The 18,298-nt window shown below is 36.0% G+C and overlaps 2 protein-coding genes across 2 annotated transcripts; one reads left to right on the forward strand and one right to left on the reverse strand.

Annotated features, from left to right (window-relative positions):
* The first annotated feature begins 356 nt into the window (after positions 1-356).
* Positions 357-2,716, forward strand: LOC113288494 (amino acid transporter AVT6A-like). The gene is made up of 5 exons (XM_026537542.1): positions 357-836; positions 1,055-1,213; positions 1,306-1,509; positions 1,645-2,113; positions 2,195-2,716. Exons 1-5 carry the CDS (start codon positions 395-397, stop codon positions 2,343-2,345), a joined length of 1,425 nt encoding a protein of 474 aa, XP_026393327.1. The 5' UTR covers positions 357-394; the 3' UTR covers positions 2,346-2,716.
* Positions 2,717-3,150: 434 nt separating this feature from the next.
* Positions 3,151-12,942, reverse strand: LOC113288493 (DEAD-box ATP-dependent RNA helicase 16-like). The gene is made up of 16 exons (XM_026537541.1): positions 12,925-12,942; positions 11,981-12,506; positions 11,742-11,900; positions 11,556-11,645; positions 11,333-11,461; positions 9,825-9,925; positions 9,479-9,593; positions 9,245-9,376; positions 9,081-9,146; positions 5,318-5,497; positions 5,095-5,190; positions 4,471-4,617; positions 4,063-4,145; positions 3,924-3,961; positions 3,574-3,788; positions 3,151-3,464 (listed from the first exon to the last, which is right to left on the reverse strand). Exons 2-16 carry the CDS (start codon positions 12,161-12,163, stop codon positions 3,384-3,386), a joined length of 1,815 nt encoding a protein of 604 aa, XP_026393326.1. The 5' UTR covers positions 12,164-12,506; positions 12,925-12,942; the 3' UTR covers positions 3,151-3,383.
* Positions 12,943-18,298: the final 5,356 nt, after the last annotated feature.

Raw genomic sequence — 18,298 nt, forward strand, 5'->3', positions numbered from 1 at the left:
AATCGAATTATACACGTACGTATGCCGTTCCGAATTAATGACGAATCACGTCCCGTTGATCGAATTTTGGACCGAATCTGGATTTTACAAAACCGTATAATACTCGTACGTTTGCCGTTCCGTACGTTTGACGAATCACGAATTGCTAACTAGGGTCAAGGGTATGAATCCAGACAGAAAAGATATATATCTTATGAAATCTCCCATCTCCTCGCCCCAGCCACTTTCCACTTCATTTCCACGTGCCCACTTCACATTTGCTGTCACTGTGAAAAAATCATTTCGCGCGTAAATCCAGAGTAAAGAATCAATAGAAAAACCGACGTTTTATTCTTATGAAAATCTCCTCACCACATTCCATTTCCTAAACTTTCAAACACTCTCCTTCTCGAAAATGTCAATTCTACCCTTCTCATCCTCCGACAAAAAATACCGAAGAAGTCCGAAAAGTCACCCTTTCCTTCCCAAAAATCAAAACAATAACCAATTCAGATCTGATGAATCGTATTACGAATCAGGAGAAATTGGATTCAATGGCGCTTCGTTCTCCGGTGCGGTATTCAACCTGTCGACGACAATTGTTGGTGCTGGAATTATGGCACTTCCTGCCACTGTTAAAGAATTGGGATTATTGCCGGGATTGATCATGATTGTTGTTATGGCAGTATTAACAGAATCATCTATTGAAATCATCTTGAGATTCGGTAAAGCGTCGAAATCAGTTTCGTATTCGGGTGTTGTCGGAGATTCGTTCGGTGGTGGTGGTAGAACGTTGTTGCAGATTTGTGTGATTGTTAATAATCTTGGATTGCTCATCGTCTACATGATCATCATAGGTAAATCTCCATGGATCTTCATACTAAGCTTTTGCTAACATGCGCTCTGGTAAAAGAAAAGGAATTTACTAACTAAACCTTTTTTTTTTCTTTTTGTAAAGTTTACTGCATGCCGTGATTTTCGGTTATTCATGGTAGTAAATCCCGAAATTGATGGAGGTTTTCTGAAATTTTGCTAAGTGATTTTTCTGCTTACACTTAGGTTATACTTTGTGCAGGTGATGTAATGTCTGGTACAAGATTAAGTTCTGGGATGGTGCATCATTCAGGTGTATTAGAAGAGTGGTTTGGAGCACATTGGTGGACATCACCTTCTGTGATTCTCCTATTTACTGCGCTTACTGTTATCTCTCCGTTGATCTCTTTTAAGCGTGTCGGTGAGTTGTTTTCTGTACAATTATTTTGCTGATAAATGTAGTGACTGGATGGATGGGATATGAAGAGTTGTTCTTGTTGCATTTATGTGTAGATTCTTTGAGATACACGTCGGCATTGTCGGTAGCTTTGGCGGTAGTTTTTGTTGCGATTACAACAGGAATAACAGTTGTTAAATTGATGAATGGAAGTATTGAAATGCCGCGTTTGTTCCCTAATGTTGTAGACCAAGCTTCTTTTTGGAAGCTTTTTACAACTGTTCCTGTGCTTGTCACTGCCTACATTTGCCATTACAGCAGTAAGCATTATGTCTAACTCGTCTAACTAGGCTTCAATTTCGTAAAACCGGGAAGAATTATTGGTTGTGTTACTTGATGCTTACTGTGGCAAAACATATGAAGTTGGTGTCTAATAGTTTTGTTTGCTTTGGCAGTACACCCTATAGAAAATGAACTGAAAGATCCATCACAGATGAAGTTGATTGTTCGAGCGTCACTCACATTCTGCGCATCAGTTTACGTGGCAACTAGTTTGTTTGGGTTCCTACTCTTTGGAGAACAAACTTTGGATGATGTTTTGGCAAATTTTGATGCAGACCTTGGGATTCCTTACGCAGGACTATTACTGAATGATGTGGTGAGAGTAAGCTATGGATTGCACTTGATACTTGTGTTTCCAGTTGTTTTCTTCTCTCTGCGTCTCAGCATCGATGGCCTACTTTTTCCAACGGCAGTACCTATTGTATTTGACAACCGAAGATTCCTGTCGATCAGTGTTGGTCTAATGGGAGTCATCTTCATTGGTGCCACTTTTGTGCCAAACATATGGACCGCATTCCAGTTCACCGGTGCCACTGCTGCTACCTCTCTAGGCTTCATTTTCCCCGCAGCCATTGTTCTAAAGTAAGAACTCCCTTATTTCTTCCTAAAGAAGTGGACTGTAATAAACTCATCAGTTAATGTTGTTCCATTTGATGTTTGCAGGGATCAATATGGAATTGCAACAAAGAAAGACAGGATGTTGTCTTGGTTTTTGATGATTTTGGCAGTGACTTCAAGCACAATAGCCATTTCTAGTAACATTTACGGCATATTTAAAGATCAAGGATCGGAGAATATGAGGAGTAAAGAATAAGAAGAATTTTAAATCAGAAACTCCTGAGAAGTGAGCTTCTACCAGTTTCATGTACTTGGAGTGAAGAGAGAATACTCTGCTTCACAATCCCGCCATTAATTTGTTTTGGAGACCATGGTTAAAGAAACCAATTGGTTCTCTAGGCATCAATTAGTATACAATTGAGAAAGATAGGGACAACTGCACAGTAGAAATTAGATAGGGAATAGACAAATACAGTGAGGATTGTGAAAAAAAAATTCTCTGTCTTTTTGGCTTTTGAGATTAAAATATGATTTAATGTACTGGAAACTTGTATCACGGAGCCAGAGAACAAAGAGCTCTTTCTTAAATCTGAGGTAAAGAATTTTGATGAATATGATCCATTAGTACCTTTGGTGGTGCAAAAGTCCAATATATCAAACTGCTTAGATTTAGTATTTTGTCCGCTTAAAAGGAACAACTCTCAGGCAAATGTTGGGATAGCTGAAAATAGGATTCCTTGATCAAGTATTACTGCGGAAGGCTAGATGTTCAAGCATTTTTGAGAAATTTACAGGTCCAAAAAATGCAGTGGCACAAATTTCTACACACATAAGTGACTGGAAACAGTGTCTAGTCTTGAGAGATGGGAACCAACAACAACAGTCTGCTGTTAACACTATAATGCCTACTTCGAAACCTCCCCTGTCAGCAGTGGAGAAAATTAATTTTGATGCTTCTCATATTGAAGCATCAGGTGGGACAGGCATTGGACTGATAACCAAAAATTGGAGGGAGACTCCAAGAATGTGATTAGTGCAATGGGAAAGCTGCTTCAGAGAAAACCGACTACTTCCAACTTAATCAAGACTCTTTAAACCCTATACAACTGTTTGAAAATTCTACTTCCAACTATTGGTCTTCCTCTTACTCTCTCCGGCGAATCAAAATTGTAATTCTAAATTTGCTGTCGGGTGTTTTTAAATTTGGATACAATAATTAATTCAGATGGATCTTGACAGTATGTAAACTGGTTGCTTAATAATCTATTAATAAAACTATTTTACAGGAAGGATTTTATTCATCGGCCTTGGTCCTTTTCTTCTTTTTATCTCCTCCCATCTCTTTACCTTTCCTCTTCCCAAACCTCTTAGCTCCCTGAAACCAAAATCAAAGAAAACTAGATGAAAAAGTTCACAATTCCAAAAATTGGCAATAAATTTTGAAACTCATGGAATATTGGGAAAAACAAAAAAGCATCACATACCTCAGCAGAGTGAGCCTTGAGAGGATCTTTACTTTTTCTTGATTTTCCCTTAGAAGCTGGTCGACGTTTTGAAGGTGTTTTGCCCATTGCAGCTCTAGCCATCTTAACAATCTTGCTTGCTTCCTGTGTTGTCGGGTCCTGGAGATACTCCGGCACTGCACGTAAATGTGCAGGAGCGGGCTTTCTGCTTAGCTCTTTGTCATGCTTCAGTAGATCTGATGATTTAGCAAACATCCCAACAATTAGCAAGACGAATATACAATAAACTGAGATTTCTGCAAGGTAAAACGAGAAGTATAAATTAAGCGACTCAGTTACAATAGATCTACGAGAAGTATAAAATTCAGTACCCAAATCTCTTGGATTGCTTTCAAAATGTGCTTTCAACCTACACATGAACGATAACATTTTAGTGAATATATCTAATACGATAAAAAGGATACAACAGCTTTAGAGAAAACTGCAAGAGCTTAATATATAAGCACTCACTTTTCGGAGTTAAGAATTTCATTTCTCAGGTCCTGAGCACGTGATTCTCTTACAGCAATTTTTGTAACACTCTTCGCCACATCCTGCAAAATAGCACAACTTTTTCTGTTAGCAACGAGACATTTGTTCCTTAACTTGCACGGTTGAAGACATGTTATTAAGTATGGCAGGCAGAAAGTTATGAGCCAATGACTGAATAACTAACGCCGATTTTAAGTAGAATTCAGATGCATGGGTGGAGCCGATTTCAGCAATAATGCAGAAGAGGGGTTCCCATGCAGGAGATTTGCTACTCTAACGTCCTTAAATAGAGTAGATTTAAGATTTCATTAATTCCAGTTGATTGTCCAGCATAAGATTTCCTTAAATAGCTGCTACTATTACGATGATCAGATTGTAAGAGTATACCTCAGCTCTATATCTTAAGGATTCCACGGCATTTTTAGTGAGCAAAGGAAAAGGAGCAATGAAATTCGAGCTACCCTTGCTGTCATCTTCTTCTTCCCCTAATGTGGCTTTGATCTCTTCAAAAACCTCCATCTCATCTTCGGAAACCTGAGAAAAAAGTACAAGTAGTTCATCATTTAAAAAATATACAAAAGACCCTACAGGTAACAAGGAAATGACTTTCTACAAAACTGCAGTGTTAGACATGAACCATGTCACTTTTTCAGTTTGATGCTAAATTAATTTTCCTTCATGCTGCACTCATATCAGAAGTTTCTTATGACAAAGTTGGTTAAGTCTATCTATAAGAAGTTCTCCAACTAATTGCTCTTTTGGTATATACTCAGAAGGACATGACAGGGTAACAAGGAAATGACTTTCTATAAACCCACAGTATTAGAAATGAATTAACGAAGTAATGAAGAGCACGATTTTACTAACATCGGATAATATTTATCTTCAAACTGTGTGTATCAGGAAATTCCGCAGAGATAGACACACAAGTAATACGATTCTTTCGAAGTTACCACTAAAAAAAGGAAAAATCAAAAATCCTGTTATTTGCATATTTTTAAACAAACTTACAAGAGAAACAGATGCACCAGTATTATACGCTCTCCCAGTACGTCCAATTCGATGGACATACCCAGCAGCATTAAGAGGCATTTCAAAATTTATAACCTGCAATAGCACAAAACAATCAGGTAAAATTTTGCTGTTACAATCCCATAGTTTAAAAGAGTAATGACAGGTACGAAAACTGTGGCAACATATCCAAAAATTTGAACTGTCCAGTAAAGTTGAATACCGTGTACACATTTTTGAAATCAATTCCTCTTACAACTCCAAACTCAGAGTCCAACTTTGGCTTGGGATGCCTTTTAGATTTTTTGGATGTGACCTGAGCATCATCATTGGCTTTCTCCTTCTCTTTCATCTGGCTGTCGTCTGTTGCTATCAAGTAATCAAACAATCCCGCATTGAATTCCTGCGAAGTACACCTACGTCAGTACAAACTAATCTAAACAACAACAATCAAATTCCACTTAGAGAAGATAAAATGTTAAACAAAACTGGAAACGATGAAGAATAACTAGTGTAGGTAATCTTTGTCTCAAAAATGCTTCCCGAGGCTACAATATCATAGTCTGAATAGTATGGAATTGGATGTGTTAGTATGAATATCTTGACGAAAGTCTGAATACTATGAATTCAAATAACTTTAGCTTTAACTAACTTAGCAACAACAGCAACCTCTAAAAACAGTGACTGAAGTATGTAAACTAACTGGATAATCCAAGGTCCAAGGATAAGCTTTGTAATACCAGGCAGGGATCCAGCAAGATCTTCGAGAAAATTTCATACATTTTTTCCCAAATCTAGTGTTTGGATTTCCCACAAATTTATAAACTGGAATTGTGGTGGATGACATAATCACATCTATTGGACCAAGCAAAATCTTCAGGCACCACACTAGCATCTAAAACAAAATTTCATACATTTTTTCCCAAATCTAGTGTTTGAATTTCCCAAAAATTTATAAACTGGAATTGTGGTGGATGACATAATCACATCTATTGGACCAAGCAAAATCTTCAGGCAGAAGAGTTGAGCAAAGAAAAACTCAAATAATGCAAACAGTGATGCAAGACGTACAGGGGAGAAACCATGCTAGATGTACCGGGAAGAAATCCCGAGATTTCTCCCGACTCTCACGATACACCCTCGGGAGATTAACATGGCCACTTTATGGGTCACGAGTCCCTGAAGCTGTGAGATTCAAGAAAAAAGTCGGGATTTCTCCCTCAGAACCTCTAGAATTTAGGAGGAGACAAATCGAGTTTGCCATGCAAAAATCAAAAGCTCCTCTGATCCAGAATCAATCAATTTTTGCATAAAAAGACACAAAGAAATAAAAAGACCAACACCAGGCTCAAGCAGATGCACGGCAATCAAACTGCAGCAACCCAAGAAAACCTAGCTGTGACTAACAGAATCTGTACCACATCAACGAATTAACAGAACTGACCTAGTTCAAAACAAAAATCAATTAAAACAGAAATTGTTCAAAGCAACTATCAATCAAAAAGCAGCAGGCTCAGTAACATGGAAGAAAATAGTATTATACCAAGACTAATACCCACCACAAAAACAGTATTATACCAAGACTGATGCTCTCGCGAAGTTCTCAAATGGTAGCTAAACCCTCCTTCAATTGTTAGTCTATCATTCTTAATAATAAACATGACATGGACAACGATTTTAAACATGACATGGACCAGGATTTCATGGACATATTCTAGTAGAGTTTTAAAGTCTAACCTGCATGGTAGCAGAAGTGATGTGTAATCCCTTTGCAGTGCATTGATTCCTTTATGTTTTTCAAAAAAATAATAATTTGGAAATGGTTTGCATCCCAGAAAAATTTCATGACAAAGAGCAACGGACCCACTTTTCCAGCACATATCTCAATGATAGAGGGACTACACCAATTACTATTGGATCTTCTCTTGGTAAAAGTTTCGGGATTTTTTTCCAGTTAGTCAACATAAACCAACCACAAAAAACTCCCGAGAGAAGATCTGATGGTATTTGCACAAAAAACCTATTCAATTCATTGGAATAGGGGCTGGAAAAAGTAAGTGCTGTAAATTACAAAAGCATCACTGCAACCCAATATTTGGAATTTCAAAAGAAAGTGAAAATCTAAGATCACAGAAGTTAGGGGTAATGTTAGACGGAATGTAAGCCAAGTTGTGTTTCTTCCCTATCACATCCAAGGGAAGTTAGAAAGACAAGGTGGCTACGTAAACTCTAGCTTATGAAAAAGTTAGGCACTGATGGGGAAGATATCTAATCAGCACCGGACCGTCAATAAGCACAACCATTTCAAAACAAACATCATTTATACAGTAAAACCCACTACCAAATTGTGCTTCAAACATCTTAAATAAAAACAGTATAAAACATGCCTGGCATAGAGAACCAATCTCATATATTCATATATCCTTTTTTTTTCTTGTGGTGCTATGCTATGTCAGACCACAATTTCCAAAAAAGCTCATTGTTGTCAAAAAGAGAGTGTTTAATTCTCAGCCTAATAGACTTAATCAAACACTATATAGCCCAGTTTAGGCCATTGTGAACCCTGTTCTGAAAATAGTTGGTCTCAAACAAAAGCTGTAGCCACTGGAAATATTAGAATTAGTTAATGATGAGCTTAGCTAGCTTAGCAACAAACTCAAACTCTAAGACAATGCTAACGTATGCAACTAGATGGATATACTACTAAATCCAAGGATTTGAGGCTTCGTCTAAGATCCAGAGAGATCTTTGAGAAAACTTCATCATTTCTTCCCAAATTAAGCCACGTTAGTACTCCAGTAGTGTGTAATCTAAATCATCCACATCTAAAGGATTGCCCACCAAACAATCTACAAACACCACACTAGTCGTAGAGTATCTAAAACTAGAACCCATACATCATGGTTGACAGCGGATATTCCATTAGCTTTGAGCCTTTAATGCAAATTTCTGGAACATTGCCTTGCATCTCTAGGCATAGAACAGTTAAGCTAAGAAAAACTTAGGTTACGCAACTAATGAACCAATCTATGGGAAGGCAGAATATAAAAAAATGTAGGGTACATATGTACAGGTGATAGCAGTTGATATGAACTTCACCCTACACATTGATATGCTAGGCTTGTAACCGTGTCAAATACTGTAATAAGTTTTAACACTTGACCAAGCACCATTTAACAAATTGTGAGATTCCAGATGCAGCAGATGTGAGCACTCACAAGCTAACCACAGCTGCAATAACACATTCTCAGAGTTACTGCTGAGATTACATAAGTAAATCAATATATCTAGCAAAGTTCGATTGGAAATGGTTAACCAAGAATCAGTTTAATACCAACAAATCATGTTTACAAAGTAAAAATCTAAACTCCTCCTAAGATCTAGAATCAATCAATAACAATTTTGATTTTGAACAAAGATATGTCACATGAAGAAATAAAAAGAATAGCACCAGGCTCATGCAACAAACCAGAAAACCTAGCTGTGACCATCAAATTCTGAACGGAAGAGACTTTGTTCATAACAATCAATCAAAACAGATGTTCAAAATAACAATCAATGAATCCATACTATTAACCAGCAGATTTACCAAACATCCAAGAGAAGAAAGCCAATTCTATACTACTCAACTATAGAAAGCCACAATGAATACTAAACTACAACACCAAGCCCGAACTTCAAAAATTCCCAAAGACACTCTTGGAGGAATAGTGCATTCCTTATATTGACGCTCATATGATCAAGTTCATTGGTATCTGGGTCCCCAATCTGATTTATAACTTGTGTCGTCTACCTATTTAAATTATGCCTAACCTAGCTGAACCGTTAACAGCAAAAGAAAGAACCTTCAAATCACCTTTTGCAATTATCATTTTGTTTTATAAGGAAAATGTCTATTTTGTTGGTCAAATAGGTATTTCAGTAAAATAGGGATGTAATCCCTCTTCCACGCATTTGCAAGCATAAAAAGACACTACGTAACATACCTCAAGGATGTGCAGACGCGAATTCTGCGGCAGCTCAGCATTTAAAACAGCTGTTTTGATTCCAAACTGTGACAATACGTGACTGAGTCAATTATAACCGGAGAAGTGAACAAAGCGTCTCAACAAAAAATAATTTTTTGCTTTTGGAGTAGATTACACCTTACCTGTTCTAGAAAGAGCTTCAGTCTGAAACCCATGTCAATAGTATTTACAAAAATAAGAATCTTTTTCTGAACAAGTTCCAACTTCAAGAGTGACAGCATATAGAGTTGCTTATCACGAGTACTGCATGAAATCTGACAGCATAAGATGTACAAGATGAGTTCTAAGATTTCATCTTCCTGTGTGGCATACCCTTACTCTTTTAAAATTGAAATACTAATAAACTACTGGCTCACCCAGAACTGTTGAACGTTTTTTGGAATCATCTCATCCTTGACATCTCCAACTTCGGAAAGAGTCAAAATAACTGGACTGTGCAGCACAAGCTTTTTCAGCTTCTCAACATCAGCACTGCCAAAGTCACGTAAAACAAAATAAGAAAATTGCATTATAGCTAGATATGTATACTCATACCCGCTAAAAAGGTGTGGTCAGTAGAAGCAGTAGAAAAAATTGCAAAGATATAATTTATGCAAGTGGGCAATAAAAATTCACAAGAGATCAGTGGTAGACTGGACCGAAACCTTAGAAAAGCAAGACACTAATGCAGAGAGAAAACAAAAAATAAATTTGACAACACACCTTGAGGTAGCAGACATAAGAAGGCATTGACAACGGCGAGGAATATGAGGAGTTAGGGCTTTCAAGTCATCTTCATAACCATATGACAAAAGAAGGTCTGCCTGAAAACAAACATATGAAATACAGGATTTTAGAAGCTACTAAATCATTGTACAGGGTGATACACCATATCTTGCAATATTACCAGAAACTAAAATTCCAACCATAAGGGCTTCAAAGCAAATGCTTCCGAAGAATGACTAATCACGATAGTAATTGTGTAGATGTCAAAACATGAGTATATCCTTGCTATACAAAAAGTAGATAATCGGAACAGAGTTTTCAAGATTAGACTGCACTTCCTATTCTAAAACTTCTGACTGACGGCCAACCTGTACAACCTAACCTTCTACCACAGAATAATATATGGGTGCGGCCACGAGGTGGATGAGAGATGATTACCTGAACTAAACCCTTAAAAAGCGCAAAAAAAAAATTAATAAAAAATGCTGGTGGAAAGGATGTACTTGTTAAATAGCAAACCAAACAGCACATAACTGAGCCACAGCAAAATAGCAAAACCGAATATAGGTCTTAAACCCATGTATGAAAGTATCGGATGTTGGGAACGCAGAATTCATAAAATCAGAATCCTCAGTTGAATCCTTCTCAGACCAATTTCTGGAATCCACAAGTTGGGTAAGCTTCATTAACCAGACTCACTGAAACACTTCCCACATGCTTCATTAGGAAGACATCAGCCATTTATTAAGGTAACATTGCATCTACAAATAGTGCCAGTAGAGGCTTGCAGTTATGACTTGAGAGCGCCTAGAAGAACATATCAAAAACTACAGACCAGGTAATAGAACAACCTACCAAGACAATGAACCAATATTCTATTAAGCAAAAGTGAAAATGCAACAGCATTCTATCCCTTGAAACCTGCACTCACGAAAAATGACAATCCCTGTAATCGTGACATTTTCCAGGATTCACAATCTGCTCACCTGAACTTGTCAACATGCCTAAATCAAGGCCGGCCAGGAAATATATCACTTTTTCCATAGGACTGTAAAATCCGTTTCAGGATGGAAGGCAGCTAAACGGATAAGACAAACAGCACAATCTAAGATATGGTACAGCTATTATTTACACCCTCGCAACTACGACATCCAAAATTTGTACATAAGCATATAAATCACTCCATTCTTGGAAGGTTGGGCATTCGTGAACAAGATACACATAATGGAATGGCAACCAAGGAAGCATAAAAACTAGTGTTTAGAGCTACACTAAAAGTCTAATGCCCATGGTGTAAGAGCATGGCCAATTTTTCAAATATTGTATGCAGCCTAAGTTTGATGATCTAGCCAAGAAAGAAAAATAGTTGACTTGACTGTTTAAATGAAAGTTCAATTTATAATAAATATTGAATCACACTCATCATCAAACAGCATTACACAACACACTGAAAAAACATGAAAAACTAAGAAACTAAAATGTTCAGACTGGGATCAGAACTGTACCTCATCGAGTACTAGAAGCTGAAGGGATTCTTGGATTGAATTTGTTTTGAGGGCATCAGATTGCAAGCACGTCGAAATGCAAGCTGGGGTTGAAACCAAGATATCTGGCGGCCCTGCCAACGCTGCCCGCTGCAAACCAATTACATCACATCAATCAAACAGAAATCAATCTCGACTTATGATTTGTTTATACCACATACTAGATTTGTGAACTTGAACATACCAAGTCTTTACCCACCATACTGCTTGTCACTTGAACAACTTTCAATTGCACTTTACACGCCGCAATCAAAGACAGCACCTCTTCATAAACCTAATATAAAAAACAATACACATTTCAGAAGACAAAATTCACGATAAAAGAGATTAATTAACCGTAACCACAAAGACTAATGTAATATGAACATGCCTGTTGACATAGTTCACGAGTAGGAACCAAAATCATAGCACTTGGAGCAGTCTTTTTACTAGCCCCTGTATCAGAAAATAGCTTCTGGAGCAAAGGTAGAAGATAAGCATAGGTTTTCCCAGACCCGGTTTTGGCTCGAGCTACAACATCTTTACCTTCCTGCATACACATATACAGAATTAATCCTAAACTGAATACATTTTTAGGTTAATTAGATAAATATATCATGAATTACTTACCAGAATCAATGGGATTCCTGAAATTTGGATTGGTGTCGGTTTATCAATACCATTCTTGTTTAACGCACTAATTAGACGAGGGTCTAATCCAAGTTCTTCCCAGGTCTTTACTTCTTCTTCTTCATCTTCTTCTTTTATCTTCTCATTCTGTATATTTTGTTTGGCATCAGCTAATATAACCATAGGTGAAACTGAATATGATTTCTGAGTTTTTGAATTGGAAAAAGAAGAAAGGTTTACAGTGGAGAAAAAAAGAAGATTGCTGTGAAGAAATTAGGGTTTAACAGAGTGGGAGAGAGTTTAGGGTTTAGCAAAGATATTTGTGTCCAAATTTTCAGATGGCCGATGGGCGACGTATGAAACTAACAAAAGTTTGGGCTTGGGCTCTAGGCTTAACATGCAACTCGGTAACGGAGAGGTAAAAGAGATTTCTCGCGCTGCTTGAACTTGAACATACACTAGACTACTTGCTGCGGCGGTGAGGGCCGACCAAAGAGAAAACTCTTGACCTGATGCTGCCAAATTGCTGGAATTTATGGATTGCACAACAATAAGTGATTGCTCTAAGACAAAACCCAGTACCCAAAACCTCTTTACAATCTAATAATCCCAAAACTACAATCTAATTTCAGGGACATGATATCTTTGAGGCATTTTATCAAACAGGGATTAACCAATACTTTTATTTTTTCTGTTTCTTTTTGACATATGACTTATGAGAGCAAATTTGATTAGATGGAAACACAAAACATGACAGAAAAAATACAAAACCTGCATTAATCAAATTGAACCATTAGTTCCATGACAATAACAAACATAAAATCCTCTGTAACCCACTTCTCAAAATCACCCATTCACTTAAATTTATGATACAAAACCCATTTATGATTTATCACTTTTCACAACAAAGAAATCAGCAAGGATATTGGTTAACGATCCCATACCTTTCAATTTCCTTTGGATTTAGTTTGTCGTATGTGTAACTGTAAGTGAATGAATCAAACTTTGCAGTTTCAGACAGTGGCGGAACCAGAAATTTGGTTAAGGGCTTGCTTGAGAAACTAGCTGGGTAAAGCCCATATTTTAGGCCTTGCTTAAGCCTTTTTTGGAGAATAATTTTTTAGGGACCATGGTTTTATTAGGTCACCTTCCTTTAATTATATGGGGTGTCCTAACATATCCTTAACCTAATTTAATTTAAAATTAACCTAATAACCACCTATATATATATAACCACCTCCTCCTCCCACCACCACCACCTCTGAGTATTACCACCATCACCTCCTCCCACCACCACCAACCACCGATTACCACCACCACCAACCAATTACCACCACCACCAACCAACACCGCCGATTACTCCCACCACCAACCACCACCGCCGATTATCACCACCACCAACCACCGATTACCACCACCACCTCCGATTACCACCACCACCTCTATATATATAGATTAATTTAAAATATTAACAAAGATATTCTCACAAACCCATTATTTGTCATTCGTTTTTGGTGGAATAAATGAGAAGTAATCATCAAAATGAGTTGAAAATGAAAGTTGCAAAGAGGTTTAATAGAGGGGTTTTTTTCAAAGAAAAGTTCGGTTACGTCACAAAAAACAAGCCTCAACCGAACTTTTAGTTCGGTTACGTCGCAAAAGGTTCGGTTATCACGAATTAATTTTTTCTTAACCGAACTCCTTATATTAGAAAAACACAAGTCCATAAGTTCGGTTCCTTCGCACAATAAGGATATCACCGAACTTTAAGTTCGGTTGGTAGAGCAATTTGATATGTAACCGAACACAAAAGATGTACCCATATAAATTGTTAAGTTCAAAGTTCGGTTACCTACTATTTTATACCAGGTAACCGAATATAGCACTGTAACTTTGGGTTTTTTTTTTATCGGTGAGTTCGGTTAGATACGTTTTTGGATAAAAGTTTGCGATCCAACCGAACTTCTTACACTTGGAATAATTTTTTTTAATGTAAAGTTCGGTTGGATAGTTGGTTGGTATGAACTTTGCGTGCCAACCGAACTATGTACAGTTGGTAAAATTTTATTTTCACGTAAAGTTCGGTTAGTTATTGTATGCAAAGCAACCGAACTTCTAGACCCTAAAGTTCGGTTACATTGGGGGAAAACCGAACATTACACTGTACGACCAAAACCTCCATTAACGAGAGAATTTGGTAACCTGCGTGTTTGGAAAACGTAACCGAACTACACTTTCAGGTGTGTTCGATTACATGTTCTTGACATATGGTAACCTAACTGGCCCAAATCTACATAAAAAATTTCATTTTTTTGAAAGTTTGGAGCAACTAAACAACATTATCTAAGTTTGAAGCATACCTGATAACCTAAATGCTCTTCCTCCGGTTGTGGTTGAACTCAAAAAAAAATTATTTTCTATGTTTTTCTTCTTCATCTTCTCTAACTTTACTCTCTCAATAATTATACTTAATCATTTTACTAATGATTTCACTAATCATTACCCAAAATTAATCAGGAGGGTAGTTTAAATATTAATATAAATATCTATATAAGGGGTGACCTAGATTTACTTCTAAATGTCTTACTAAAATTAGAACCATGGTCCCCAAAAAAACTATGGCCCCAAAAAATCGTTCTTTTTGGACTTTTGGGGCTTGCTTGAGCCAGCCTAAGCTAAGTTGTAGATCCGCCCCTGGTTTCAGATGTCGTTTCAGGCTTTGTGATGTTTGGATTTCTTCTCTGTATATAATATATATCGTGGAAGAACTTAAAGCAGGGACGGTACTGGCCGCTGGGGGTGGCTTACTCATTTGGCCCATGTAATTTTCAGATTTGTAAGACATAGCCCAGGTGAGAATTATAACTAGCCCAAGTACTAATTTAGCCCAACTACAATTGTGAAACATTTTGATGCTTTTAGCTTCGATTCTTATATTCTTACGTTGTGATATTAGAAATAACCCGTGTTGTAACGGCACAACATAAGATTAACATAGAGTTTTAATAAATATCTAGAGATAGTTCGTGTCGTAACGGCACTGCTTTAATATGATATCTGACTGGTGTAAAAAAAAAATCCCCGACTTTAAATCGTGTTCCTTTGCAAGTTTCTATTTTTTTTTAAGCGAAACTAATGTCTATAAATACAATGTAAAATTATTCATATACATTATCCAAAAACGAACACAAAATCATTTAAGTAATAGTATGTATGCATTTCTCACTTATGAGTTATGAATAGAGACAAATAAATAATCTCATCCCATTAGATTCATCATGCCACCACTAAATCCAATTAATGCATGTATGATATATTATGATTTCATTTAATGTTTCCTTGAATATCTTGAGTTAAGATTTTACGCAATAATTAAAGATTAATAAATTTTGATTCACAATGAGAGGGGTTACGAAATGGCGACCGTCCGATGTCTTTCGCTGGGATGAGACTGGGATGGTCGGATGCAAAGTTTGTCTCTCAAAATGTTATCTGACCGTCCAAGGTCAAAAACCCATTATGTTTTGTATTATAGACTAGGGATTAACCCGTGTCGCAACGGCACGAGATGTTTTTGTCTCTAATTCGATATTGTTTACATTCAGTTTGTTTTATTTTTTCTGTGGGTAATAATTTTGATATTGAAATAGGTTTTGGACAGAAAAATGATGAGTTACCTGACCATTTTGTTTTACTTAAACATGTTATTTCAATTTAGTATTTGGCCGGAGTAATAATGTTGTCCCAACATGAAAATTAAAAAAATAATAGATATTGTCCATGTCTACTATTCCATCCGAGACTAATTTTAAATTTCAAAAAAGAATATTTCATCTAACAGTAAATATACAAAAACTGACAACCCTACTCCACGACATTTATGAATACTTGGGTTCCAAAATTACTGAACACATTTATGAATATATTTAAAGCTCTACCAAGTGAAACAAAGATCCATAATATTTTCCCTACTAAACTATTCTTTCTATGCAAATGTGAGAGTTATATAAAAATGAAGAACTCCTGGCTATTAGAAGGCTGAGATATACATGTGTGAGATGAAAAAATAAACTTATAAACTTAAATCAAAATATGTGCAAGCTTCTTCCTCAATCATATTGATAACAAAAAATTAAACAAATTCGTGGATAGAAAAATTTAGCATCAACTATGCTAAATTGTGCATGAGTGGCGTTCTCACATCTAGTGTTGCTCAAATATTTTGGAATAATAAAGAACATAATCATATTGATGTCCATGTCTATATAAATTCAACTAACCTTTTGAAGAAAAATTATTAGTTTTAGGGTAGAATCCTACACAAACTTATGTCGCCTTCAATTTGTAGAATATACACTGTTTAATCGGCCTTTAGATTAAACAAACATTGGTCAAATAATGTCTAGAAATTCGGGATCAAAACAGAGTGCCAACGGGAAAAAGGCAGAGACTTACATCAGCGTTACAAAGAGAATACCCTATATGTATCAAATTCTATTAACTAAACATGTATATGTATATTCTAATTAAAAAATCATCAATTAAACATGAAAGAACTCAAGTTGGATAATATTTCCATAAACGAAACTTATAAAAGAATTTCGTAATTAAGAAATACCTTCAGGTCACTATTAGAGATTTAATTACATGCCTTACCAATAATTGTGATAGGTCGAAATCACCAAATTAATCTGTAAAAAGTTCCCTGGATATGAAGTGCAGATATATTTACAGTGGTGGAGATGGTGCACCATCTAACCGATGTTCGATTGATTTTTCTTTTTGAGAAGGCTTCGTTTTTGGTTGGAGAAACTGAGTGGGAGCGTTTCATTATTTTCATCATCATTCAGAAAGCTAAGAGGAAACTTGCGCACTGCTTTCGGAATCTCAATACAACCGTAGATTTATCTAATGAAAGGAAAAATCTTGATAATAAAGATTACATCTTTAATAGTTATTATATATATAACGTGACATCCTTTCTTTTTTTTAATTGTCATGTATTTAATTGAGTTTATTTTAGCATTAAGACAATCAACCACGTCTTTTACTTTATAGTGTTACCCGTTTTGTGGCGGCACAAAATTAACATAGTCTATTCCTAATCACCAATACCCGCCAGTACCACAAAACAACCACATCCCTTATAAGATGTTGGGCGTAATTCTAATTTTTAAGCGCAAATGTCATGTATAAAGTTTACATTGAATAAAATTAGGTCGTCAATTAATTTATTCAACTATATTTCTTTTATTATATTTTTTTTGTCTCGCAATTAATTTTATTTTAACTCTATAAACCATGATTCATATGATCGGTTACGAAAGATAACGGGGTACCATTTAATCCAATGGTCATAATCATTTTGTCTTATATGATTTGGTATCATCTCGAAATATTTTGTACCTATCTTTATTAATCATGTCAAAAAATAACCAACTACATCTTTTAAAATACAATCTTACCCATCATTTTTTTCTTAAAATAAAAATACCCCCACCACTAAAACCATTTACCACCACTATTTCTTCCACCAACACTAACATAACCGCCTCCACACTTACTAACACCCGACATCGCTTCCACCACCCGCTACTTCTTCCACTACCACCATTAGTATCTATTAAAATAATTTTTTTTAAACTCTTTGTTGATGGAAATATTGATAGATTAAGTTAGGATGAAAAATTAATAAATTATTTATTATAAATAATTAATTGGATACTAATTTCTAAAAAACTTGTAATATTTAATTTAAATAAACCATGACCGTAGATTTATCTTCTCCCTAACGGCACGGGAACTGATATGTGTTTAAATGTATCCCCTGATTCTTATATATTATAGTTGTTTGCGGAAAATAAATACATTTGTGCTAACATTATGGTTAGCAAACATGTCCTTATCCTCACATGTTTTCGTTTTGATACTATATCCGGTAGTCATACAACCCTCGAGGACAAACATTGTTAATTATTAAAGCGAATCTCATATCCAGTTGAACATGACTTCAGAAAACTAAGGAGTATCCCGACCTCAAAATAAAATAAAATAAAAATCATCCAAAGCGGTTCACCAAATTTGTAACAAAACTAAAGCATCCAAGATTACTTCAAAATCAATCAAATTAATCTTAGAAAATCTGTTAGATGTAGGGTTTACTTTTTTCTCGTTGGTGATATAAATCGTTGTTCCAAATTTACATAAGTTTGGTTTATTCATTTTCCTAAAGTTGAATAATATGTTACTTTTGATCCATTTCATTTCTTGTCTCTTCATCTTCTTTATTTACCTTTTCCCGTGAACTGTTTTTCAAGC

Source organism: Papaver somniferum, chromosome 6 (genome assembly GCF_003573695.1).
Source record: "Papaver somniferum cultivar HN1 chromosome 6, ASM357369v1, whole genome shotgun sequence".
Classification (NCBI taxonomy): domain Eukaryota; kingdom Viridiplantae; phylum Streptophyta; class Magnoliopsida; order Ranunculales; family Papaveraceae; genus Papaver; species Papaver somniferum.

Excerpts from the sequence above, each read along its gene's own strand:
- LOC113288493 (XM_026537541.1), bottom strand. The coding sequence starts at position 12,163 with ATGGTTATATTAGCTGATGCCAAACAAAATATACAGAATGAGAAGATA. Across the intron at positions 9,926-11,332 it reads AGCTTCTAGTACTCGATGAG|GCAGACCTTCTTTTGTCATA; the intron begins GTACAGTTCTGA and ends GTTTGTTTTCAG. Across the intron at positions 9,594-9,824 it reads CTTATGTCTGCTACCTCAAG|TGCTGATGTTGAGAAGCTGA; the intron begins GTGTGTTGTCAA and ends TGACTTTGGCAG.
- LOC113288494 (XM_026537542.1), top strand. The coding sequence starts at position 395 with ATGTCAATTCTACCCTTCTCATCCTCCGACAAAAAATACCGAAGAAGT. Across the intron at positions 1,214-1,305 it reads GATCTCTTTTAAGCGTGTCG|ATTCTTTGAGATACACGTCG; the intron begins GTGAGTTGTTTT and ends ATTTATGTGTAG. Across the intron at positions 1,510-1,644 it reads CTACATTTGCCATTACAGCA|TACACCCTATAGAAAATGAA; the intron begins GTAAGCATTATG and ends TTGCTTTGGCAG.